Genomic DNA, 11,682 nt, shown 5'->3' with positions numbered 1-11,682 from the left:
AAGGGGGTGATGCAAGAAAACAGACCCCCGGGGGTGATGCAAGTAAACAGACCCCGGTAGCCTACACATCATGCTAAAGAACTTATTCACGGCCACCCTACTGCGGTAAAATAACCAGTCTTTCCATATTTTATTTGTTTATATATTTGTTTATTTTAACAGGTCGCCCTGCGCCCGTTTTTCTGTCCAATCATCCCGACTGGGCTCCAACATTAAAGTTGGGTCCCAAGTTACAACATCTATGTCTCAGCCCAGTCGGTGCCAAGATATGAACGTGCACAGGAGAGACAAGCAAAGAAAAGACGACTCGAAGTGGCAGAGTTTGTTGCAGTTATGCAGCCAGATGGCTCCAGTAACCTGTACCCTCAAGTACTGCTGACATCATTGACACTGGTATGCCACTCAGAATTCATTACATGATATATTGTATGCATGAGTGAATGTATGTGTTTATGTTTGTGTGTGTACACGCACCTTATATTTTAGAGACATTTGGAAGTGTTTATAGAAATAAGTATTTGCCTGTAGCAATGTTCATACATTAAAAAATGCAACAAAATGTGTACATTTCTTTTACACTGACAAAAAAACTATACTACTGTACTATATTAAACCTATTACTGGTATGTATTTTTTTGTGATCTTTTTTTTTTTTTATTATTTATTATTTCTTTAGGGATCTCATGCCACACCGACTTGATTGCCAATGACATGATGGAAACGAAGGCGAGCATTGAAGGAGGACAACATGCGACTGTTTGTTTGGCGCTAATAAAGGCAGCGAATATACAAATTCTATTGTTGGGTTTGTTTACAAAGCTATACATAATACAAATGACAGGATTTGACTCAATATGGCAATATGGTCCCTCTTAAAGTAATGGCATAAATCTCTATTATTTCTAAAAGCACAAAAAATGAAGTGAATAATGATTAGATGTAGTAATTTCAGGGATAAAATTGAACTGTTAATTAATGCAGTTTATTTTAGCACAGGTGCCTACCATCCTGAGATATTTACATTAAAATTCCTTACTGCTTATCCTCACGAGGGTTGATAATTTGTGTCAAAATATTAGGCCATTATTTTAAGAGTATGACGGTATGATGTAATGTTGATGGGGTATGCAATGACTTTCATTATGCTATGTACAGAGGAAAAAGTTGCTCTCTTTTAAATTTGTTTAATGTAAGACAAGTACCAGTACTGTTACAGTTTTCCCAATAATCCTTGTTTCACACTTGTCACAAAACCACTGTCCACTGTGCCAATCTAGACTTCCAAGAGGCAGTCTAGATTGGCACACTTCAAGTGATATCATTTGATTTTACAATGTGCTGCAGCACAAAAAAAACTACTTTACTCCGCATCTTTGAAGTACATGAGCAAGTGGTAGGTGACAGCGGTTGAGCAGGAACACTGGAAGTCCACTGCTGATCTAGTAACTGCTCTCCCGAGCAGTTCAGGTAAGGAGGGGATTTTGGGAAAAAAAACTCTGGCTTTTCCAGCTGGCCAAAACGAGCGATCTGGGTGGACTCGCTCAATCACACTTTGTCCACACCACAAAGTCGCAGAAGTCCGTCCAGTTAAACTCATCTGTGCCTGAATCTGAAAATATTACAAACATTGTAATGAAAATATGAAACAGAATTAAATAATAAACTACAAAAAGTAAAGCAATACATACCTGGTAATACTATTGGTGTTGTCGTGACAAGTGATGGGAATTGTTGCCATCCGGCACCAGACAGAAATTGGGTGTTGTGACAGCCTCCTTAACCGTGAGATCATAAGAAAAGCTGTCAGTATGCTCAGTAGTTACCATGAACACGTTTTATTGTACTGGAAACTGAAACTAAAAATACGTCCTCTGAGAGTGGTTAACCTTAACCATTTAGCATAAGTTGATTAAGTAACATGTAACTAGTGAAAGGGTAGCATTAAATTTAATTAAGCCACGGGGAGGCTGTGCAGTTACTTTTTATTCTTATACGCTCTGCCATATTTGCCTGTTATAAAATGATTAGAAAAACCACATCAGGTAAACCCAGCTGTGCATGTAAACACAATGATAACAGGAAGCCTGAGAACAAATCAACATTTTTGTGTGCAGAATTACCAACACCATGTGGTTTACTTACGTGCAACAGCAACAGTTTCTTCTGATGCGATGTTAAAGTTTACACTCTGTATCCACCCGCTTACAAAATAATTGTAAGCCTCCAGGGATTTGTTGGCGTGTTATGGAGCATGTTGTCAACACGAGGTAGTGAAAGATGTCCAGAGATGTCACATTTGGCCAGCAAGCTTTCTCCGTCAAAAAAAATTCACCCTTGGTCAGGACGTAATTAGGATCAATCCCACCACACAGAGACACCTTCTGCCTGTATCGTTGTTTTTGATCTTCCGGTAAATCGTGAAAATACTGCGAAAATTACATCAGGTTGATGAGCTCTACCGTGTAACTCACGAGTGTACCTTGTGAACCGGCGGACACCCAAGATGGCGCCCGAAGAAAAAACTCCCATGATGCATTACGATGTGCAAGCGACCTATAGGGTATTTTATGCCCAGAAACGTTTCTTGGGAGGAGCAATATGGTGGCCTTGCGAAATCAAAAGTCTGGGGCTATCCAGTCATATATATAGATCAGTGGGTAAAACAGTCTGACGTCATTATTGTACGTCCACGAGCTTGTAATGCAAAGTATTGAATAAAGTTAAAAAAAAGAAAAGAAAAAAAAAAGCATCGCTTGCGCCTTTTGGCCAAGAACCAGTGCCCAGTAGTTACATTTGATTTAGCACATAAATATTTAAAAAAAAATATTAATTAGTTATTAATTATTCACTACAAGTTAACAACTTAATAATGAATAAACTTCAGTAAAATTGTTGGTCAAATGCGTTCTACTTGCTCACTTTGTTTCCTGCCTGATGAAATTCAAACGAAAAAAAAATGGAGAGATTTGTATTCTCATACTAATTACTACTGTAATTTTAGATAGCATGATCTAAAAGTTGTTCACTATAATGTGCTCTTTGCGCCCACACTAGTCCAAACACAGCATTCTGATGATGAATATTGTATTTGTGTAATACGAATTAAGCAGCAAAATTCACCGGGAAGCAGCCATTTTGCCACTTGCTGTCGACTGAAAGTGACATGACAGTTGCTCAGGTAAGGGCCAAAAATTGGTCATGTGACATTCACAATATGAGAGCCATGATTGGTCATTGGCCGAGCAACTGTGATGTCACTTTCAGTTGACAGAATGTGGCAAAATGGCCGCCCCCGGAGATGAATTAAAAACGGACGCATTGATTTGCTTATTATTCCTCCGAATGTCATGTTTAGCCTTTACTTGTGTATTAAATCCATATTAACAATTTTGTCAGGTACGACCACCTTTCGCGGCTGCTGATGCGCGTGATCGAGGAGCGTCCTCATGACGTGGTGGACGTGATGGAGGACCTGAGTCATGACGTGAAGCTGCGCCTGTATGAGGACACGCAGAGCAGCCTGCAGGACCTCCAGCAGACCACTGCCGCCGAGGAGCTGGCCGAGCAGCAGAAGGTCCTCTTCGTCCGGCCCGAGGATGCCCCTGAGCACGAATTCGAGCTGGTGCGATCCATCGACGGGATCCGTGGGCGGGGTGTTTACGTTCAAGAAAGGGAGTGTTCCCAACTGGGTGTCACCGCTTGGAATTTGCCAATCAGCGGAATTTCGCGGGCACCCAATCATGATTTTGTTTTTGTGCTCAGGCCTAAGCAATGAAAACATGACTCTGGCGCTATCTTGTGGCATTCAGATGACAATCCGCTAAGTTGAAGTGAGTTGACGAGTTTCATGTTGACTGAATTAGTGCCCTGAAGTGCAAAACGCAAAAACAAAAACGGACACAATTGCAAATCAAAAAACACAAACCGAATTTAAAAAAAAAAAAGAAAAAAAAAGAGACAAAAACACCACAGCAAATCAAAAATCACACCAACAAAATGGTAGTCACAAACACAATTCAGAAAACACAATATTAGCCAACGATATTAGTCAACTTGCATTGGCTTCCGGTCCACTTGAGATGCGATTTTAAAATAAAAATACAAACAAAAAAGTAATCCCAGACACGAATCAGAAAACACAAAAAAGGGGGTAAAAAGGTAATGGCAAACTAACAAAAAAAGACAAAAAAAAAAAAAAAAAAAAAGTAAACCCAAACACAAATCAGAAAACACAAACACACAAAAAAGCAAAAACAACAAAAAAACACACAAACAAAACACACACACACACACACAAAGTAATCCCAGACACGAATCAGAAAACACAAACACAAAAAAAGGAAGAAAAAAAAGGAAAAACGGTAATAGCAAACTAATAAAAAACAAATACAAACAAAAATAAAAAGTAATCCCAAACAAAAAAAAAACAAAAAAAAAACACAAACAAAAAACAAAAAAGTAATCCCAGACACGAATCAGAAAACACAAACACAAAAACCGGAACAAAGCAACAAAAAGGTTACCGCAAAAACAAAACGAACTAGACTAAGTGCAATTTCTGGAGAAATTGTGGGGGAATGCTGAAAGCTGAATGCTAAGTGGTGAATGCATGTGGAATGCTTATGAAGTAAATTGAGAGATAAATTATGAAATGACACCCTCCTGATTACTGGACAATGCACTTTACCAACTGTGCCACCAAGTAGTATCAGTACAAGTTATATGTACGGACGTGGGCGTGGAAAGTGACAGTTAGAAAAAGTTCAATGTCTGTCACATTGAAAATGAATGGGGAAAAGTTGATATTAATACTGTAAGTAATGTGGAATCAGACGAGATATCCTTCAGCATTCCCACAATTACTGCAATTACTACAACATTTTCCTAACGGAAGTAGTTGGTATGTGAGGGGAGAGGGAGGGCAAGAGGAACCATACTCAAGAATGATTGGACGAGAGGTTCAGCTTGAATGGCTGTTCCATGATTCCTCCTGCCCTCCCTCCACCTACTAACTACTTCCATTTAGGAAAATGTTGCCATAATTTTTGTTCGTATATTTTTCATTTGTTTGCCATGACCTGTTTGTTTTTGTTTTGTTTTTTTCTTTTTTTATGGTTTCTGATTTGAGTTTGGGATTACTTTTTTTTTTTTTCAATTTTATTTTATTTTTTTACCATTACCTTTTTTTTTTTTTCTTTATGTTTGTGATTTTTGATTTGTGTTTGGGATGACTTTTTTGTGTCTTTTGTTTTTTGCTTGTACGTATTTTATTTCTTTGTTTATTTATTTATTTATTTATTTGTGTTTTCTGATTTGTGTTTGGGATTATTTTTTTGTTTTTTGTGTTTTGGTTTTTGTTTGTGTGTATGTGTTTTTTAATTTGTTTGCGATTACCTTTTTGTTTTTCTTCTTTTTGGGTTTGTGTTTTCTGATTTGTTTGTGATTACCTTTTTGTATGTGTTTTTTTTATTTTTTTATTTTTTTTTAGGTTTGTGTTCTTTGACTTGCAGTCGCGTTCAGTTTGTTTGTTTTTGCGTTTTGCGCTTCAAGGCCACCGTAGCTTTGCCACCAGTTCTGTGCCATTGTGTTACCAAGCATTGAACTCTGTTGACGCGAGCTGAGGAGTTTCATTTTGACAGAAGTAGTGCATCGCCGCCATCTAGTGGCACCCTGATGACAAGACGCTAAGTTAAAGTTGCCCAAAGCACCACAAGGTGCTCCATCATTGGGAACACGTAGAAAACTAGCATAGTAAAACTAGCATAGTAAAACTAGCGTAGTAAAACTAGCGTACGAGAATTTTGACTACGCCGACCGTATTGTTTTGCTTTTTATTTTTATTTATTTATTTATTTTTTATTTTTTGCCGCAGGAGTCAGCGCTCCCCAACGTGAGCGAGATCGAATACTTCCTGGAGCAGGCGGGCGTTGGGTTGGGCCGCGAGGAGATGCAGCGGGTCTTCCTGGCGCTCAAGCAGCTGGTGTCGTCCTACACCATGCAGCGCTGCCGCCTGTGGGGAAAGATCCTGGGCACCGAGCGCAGCTACATCATCGCCGAGGCAGAGTTTGCCGAGGGCGAGGAGGAGGACGACGACGGCGCCGAGGAGGTGGCCGACGAAGAGGCGCGCGAAGTCGACGCCAAGGAGAAGGCCGAGCGCGAGATGAACGACGTAAAACCGGACAGCTATTTTTTATTTTATTTTTTTCAAAAAAAGTGAAAGAAAAAAATGCAAACCAATCATGTAAAATTGTTTATTTTTTAATATAACAAAAGCACTTTCATTTTCTATTTACAATTAATTGAACCAAATATTTGACTCATTTTCAGCAGTTAAAAAGTGAATATTTTATTCAGACTGATTTTGAAAACATTGTTCTTTTTCATATACAATGAAGGCCTTTCAAAACGAATTTTTTTCCACTTGCTTTCGACTGGTGATGATATCACCTATGCTGAGGAAGTAGGTAAATATGGAGGACGAAAACTGCCAAAATTCAAAATAAATAAATGACAAAGTCAAACTAAAAATGGAGATAAAAAAATAATTGAAAAATTAAATACAAATATATATATATATATATATATATATATGTATATATATATATATATATATATATATATATATATATATATATATATATATATATATATATATTATTTTTATTTCCATTTATATTTTTTTTTTATATAATTTTCAAATGATATTTTTTTATATCCATTTTTATTGTCACTTTTAGTTATTTATTTATTTATTTAGTCTTATTTATTTTGAATTTTGGCAGTTTTGGTCTGATTTACCTACTTAGCACAGGTGATGTCATCTTCAGTCGACAGTAAGTGGAAAAATTACTTTTTAAGGTATTAATTGTATATAAAACAAAATATATAAGAAAATATATAATTAGGAATTTATATCCCCAAAAATAAATATAAATGGAAATAAAATGAACAAAATGTGTGTGTGTATGTATATATATATATATATATATATATATATATATATATATATATATATATATATATATATAAATAAATAAATACATTTGTATTAAATTTTGTAATTATGTATTTTTTATATGCATTTTTATTTTTGCTGTCAGTCATTATTTATTTATTTATTTATTTTTACTTTTAGCAGTTTTGGTCCTCCATATAGGTAACGACCAATCATGGCTCAGTTTGCTGACCAAACCTCAGAAAACAGGTGAGCCATGATTGGCCATTACCTACTTCTTCAGCACAGGTGATGTCATCTTCAGTCAACAGCAAGTAGGAAAAATTACTTTTTAAATTTATTAATTGTACATGAAAAATAATGAAGTTATCAAATTAGTTTTAGACAAAATATAATTTTTTTTTTACTGCTGAAAATAGCTCATTGAGTCACATTATTATTATTATTATTATTATATGAGTATTCTATTTATATAATAATAATTTATATAATAGTTATAGAGTAATATATAATAATAACATTATTCTTATTATTAATTATTATTTATTACTATAGGCAAGGCAGCTTTATTTATATTGCACATTTCATACACATAATTCCATAATTAAAAGTACTGGGCAGTAAATCTAGAAATCAAATATTGTCATAAATAGATCAATAATAATGTAAAATATATATATATATATATATATAATGTATAACAAATAATGAATTAATAATATTGTTCGATTGGAGCAGATCTCAACGTTGTTTTGATGGCAGGGGTGCCTCAAGGCTCCCTTTTTGGACCCATTTTCTTTCCTCTCGACCATCTGGGTCCAAATGTAGGTTACTAACGATGTGATTTTTTTTTTTCTCCCGCACCCAGATGGACCCCCTCCCGCAGTCGACGTACAAGGCGCCGCCCGTAGTGCCCAAGGAGGCCAAGGGGACGGGCGCCAACAAGTTTGTGTACTTTGTGTGCAATGAAGCGGGCCTGCCGTGGGCCAAGCTGCCGTCGGTGACGCCGGCCCAGATCACGGTGGCCCGACAGATCCGCAAGTTCTTCACGGGGCGTCTGGACGCCCCCATCGTCAGCTACCCGCCCTTCCCGGGCAACGAGGCCAACTACCTGCGGGCGCAGATCGCCCGCATCTCGGCCGGCACGCAGATCAGCCCGCAGGGCTTCTATCAGGCCATCGAGGAGGAGGGCGCTGAGGAGGAGGGCTCCTCTGAGGACGGCATCGAGGAGAACCCCGAGTTCGAGGGCGTCCCCGTCGGCGAGCTCGTCGACTCCCTGTCCTCATGGGTGCACCACACGCAGCACATCCTGCAGCAGGTACGCCAAACTTGGTGTATTATTAGTCACAAACCTGGTGAAAACGCCGGGGAAAAAGAGCGTTGTAACATGGCCCTGCCTGATCTCTTATACTCTGCTGCCAACTATTGCGGCGTTTTGTTTTGTAAAAATTGCCATTGGTTTAAGCGACCTCACATATCATCCTTTCCAAATATACAGTGTCTGATAAATTAAACTCTATAATTATTATTGATAATGGTATTAACTCATTGACAGGCAGCCATTTTGACTCGTTTGACTGGATTTGGACTGATTTTGCAAGGCCCACACAAATACTGTTTTATTGCTATCAAATCATGGAAGTTACGAAAGAAAGATTAGATTCTCTCTTTCATCAGGGGAAAAAAAAAAGTTTGACACAGAAATTGGAAATTAATATTATTTATTATATTTAATAAAATGTCCAAATAAATAAAATTAAATTAATAAAATAAAATAAAACAATAATATAATAATAATAATAAAAATAATAATATAAAATAAAATACAAAATAATAAAATAAAATTTCCAAATAAATAAAATAAAATTAATTAAAAGACTACTACTACTACTACTACAACAGACTACGACTAATAATACTAATAATAATGATGAATAAAATAAAATAAAAACATAATAAAATAACATTTCCAAATAAATAAAATAAAATAAAGAAAATAATAATAATAATAATAATAATAATAATAATAATAATAAAAAATAAATAAAATAATATAAAAAATAATAACATAAAATTTCCAAATAAATAAAATTTATAAAATTCTTTATAATAAATTGGAAATAAAATCAAATATATATTTTGTATCTACTTCCATTAGAATATAGCTAAGTTTCAGCATTATTCACGAACCTGGTGAAAACGCTGGGGAAAAGAGCTTGTTGGAACATGCCCTGGTTGATCTCTTATACTCTGCTGCCACCTGAAAAAAAAAATGCCATTGCTTTAAGCAACCTCTTCAGGTCATAAGCAAGGTTATTTTAATTAACTGAACCTAACAGAAAAACTAAAACGAAAATTCAAAAAACAACCTTGTTAACAAAATAAAATAAAAACGAAACTGTTTTAAAAAAACAACAAAAACTAACTGAAATTTTAAAACTAACTATAATGATGGTAATTACTTTAATGCATGAGCCATCTCGCAGCAGCCAATAGAAAAGCACCTTCAGATGACATTGCAACTGGAATCACATGATGCGGCGTGACGTTTCAGGGCCGCTGCACGTGGGTGAACTTAGCGGTGAAAACGGAAGACGAGTCCAACGAGGAAGAGGGCGAGGAGATCGAGGAGGACCCTGACGAGCCCGAGCCCGAGGTGGGGCCGCCGCTGCTCACGCCGCTCTCGCAGGACGCAGGTACGGACGCCGCCACTCTCGCACTCACCTGCGGGGCGAACGGGCAAACGTTTTTCCTCACATTTGGGCTTATTTAATCCCCGGCAGAAATCTTCGAGACGGTCCCGTGGAGCTCTAGCCTGTCATCCACGCTCACCTCCCAGCACGCCATCGCCATCATGCGCTCCAACTGCTGGCCGGGGGCATGCGCCTACGCTTACGCAAAGTGAGTTCAACGTGGTTACACTAAGGTGGGAGGAAGTCACATACTGTACAGATTTTAAATGTCCTAAAATTGATTTTATTTCAATTATTTGATACAGTCTTGCCCTTATTTGTGTACTGGGAATGCTGTTGATGTTGTACCCGATTTGGCCATTTAGGGGCATTGTGGTTCTGATACACTTAAGTTGTAGCCACATTGAGAGTAGAAGGAAAAAGCCACGATCAAGTTATGCCAATAAAAGTTAATTATTTTTTTTCATATGTCGGTGAGTAATGTTAAGATGCTTCTCCTGAAGCGTTTTGTATGAATAGTCATTCTTTTGAGGGATAAAAGTGCCGCGAGTAGCGCGCTAATTAGCATTAGCGAGTCAGACTGGAGTAAATCGTGACAATTATTTGCTCGTATATAAAATGAACAAAACAAACTTTGTCCTACATTTGTCCTTTGTTTAAAAAAGAAATACACTTAATAATTCAAAAATACTGACCATAATTTTCTAAAAGTATCGATATCAATATCGGCGATCTGGCCCTGTATTTACTCGGTATCGGATCGATACCAACATTTGCAGTATCACACACCACTAATTCAACACCAGATGCAGTTTCAAGTCGAGAAAATCCTCGCTGGACTCGAGTCAAGTCACGTGACTAGAGTCCCGCCTCCCAGCCCCGCCTCATTTTTCCCTCAACTATGTTTCCTCCGTAGGAAGTTTGAGAACATCTATGTGGGCTGGGGACTGAAGTACCCGGGCGACGGCTACAGCCCGCTGCTGCCGCCGGCGCCCGAGAACGAGTACCCGAGCGCGCCTGAGATCACCGAAGACGTGGACCCCACCGTGGAGGAGGAGCAGGCCCTGCAGGACGCGCTGGACGAGAAACAGGCGGCTGAGGAGGCCGAGGAGGGAGACTCGGACGAGGAGCAGGACGAGGATGACGACTGAGGCGGTGAAAAAACGTCAACGTGTGCTGGACGCTAACTTAAGAGAAAGTAGCCAAAGGACATGAGTTTACCACGACAAACAAATATTAAATTATTATTGTAACGATTATCGGCCGGTTGTAACTTTTTGCAACCTCAGTTCCCAAAGTAACTCCACTCCTGTGTCCTGGACATGCCACCATGGGGGGTGGGAAGGCCAATAACATCACCACAAACGTTCTGAATCCAGCACACACACCACGAAGAAAGTAAAAGCCTTTTTAGAAACCTGACTGCCCTATTTTGCAACAGAACAATGAATTATGAAATATTATTGAAATGTTGACTCCATGAAATGTCACGAAAATATTCCATTGCAGTGGCAGATTCTCTACTAAACTCAGTGGCGCTCCTGCCATAGGCGGATAAGGCAGATGCTAGGGGCGCTCGTGAGCAAAAGGGCGACAGGGAGAGTTTTTTTTTTTTTTTTTAATAATCCTTTATCAGTCACGTAAACCTGCGCCTCCTGTTTCAAGTAAAGCATGGCGTGCCAGCAGACCCGTCACCAGAACCCAGGCTTAAGGGGGGCACATGAAATGCATGGGCAGGCCCAATTATTCTGAATACCATACTGACAGCATTAACTTGCCCAATATATTTGGATACATTTATGTAGCACTGTCGTGCATCTATCCATTGAGTGGCGCCCGCTGACAGTATTATCATAGACCGCATTTACAGTACACACACATAAAGTAGACTGCGGTGGCGTCGTGGGTACGTTGACGCCATAGCCATATTGGATGAGGCAAAGTGAAGCTATTTGTAAAGATGCCTCCTTCTGTTTCTCCTTGGAAATGTATCATCAAGCCACAACTCATTGGATTAAAAAGGAATTATTATTA

The 11,682-nt window shown here is 38.3% G+C and overlaps 1 protein-coding gene and 1 long non-coding RNA gene across 2 annotated transcripts in view; both read left to right on the top strand.

Annotated features, from left to right (window-relative positions):
- Nucleotides 1–793, top strand: part of LOC144027096 (uncharacterized) — a 1,970-nt gene extending 1,177 nt beyond the window's left edge. The window contains exons 2-3 of the long non-coding RNA XR_013285371.1: nt 163–393; nt 677–793. This is a non-coding gene — a long non-coding RNA (uncharacterized LOC144027096). The remainder of the gene's footprint in view (nt 1–162; nt 394–676) is intronic.
- The window catches only part of rsph4a (radial spoke head component 4A), a 13,250-nt gene extending 1,568 nt beyond the window's left edge, over nt 1–11,682 (top strand). The window contains exons 2-7 of the mRNA XM_077534385.1: nt 3,397–3,622; nt 5,873–6,169; nt 7,824–8,273; nt 9,510–9,651; nt 9,739–9,856; nt 10,565–11,682. Of these exons, the coding sequence (XP_077390511.1) occupies nt 3,397–3,622; nt 5,873–6,169; nt 7,824–8,273; nt 9,510–9,651; nt 9,739–9,856; nt 10,565–10,799 (1,468 nt within the window). The 3' untranslated portion in view covers nt 10,800–11,682. The remainder of the gene's footprint in view (nt 1–3,396; nt 3,623–5,872; nt 6,170–7,823; nt 8,274–9,509; nt 9,652–9,738; nt 9,857–10,564) is intronic.

The sequence above is a fragment of the Festucalex cinctus genome, chromosome 10, assembly GCF_051991245.1.
Source record: "Festucalex cinctus isolate MCC-2025b chromosome 10, RoL_Fcin_1.0, whole genome shotgun sequence".
In the NCBI taxonomy this organism is placed as follows: domain Eukaryota; kingdom Metazoa; phylum Chordata; class Actinopteri; order Syngnathiformes; family Syngnathidae; genus Festucalex; species Festucalex cinctus.
This window is presented reverse-complemented; position numbering and strand designations above follow the sequence as displayed.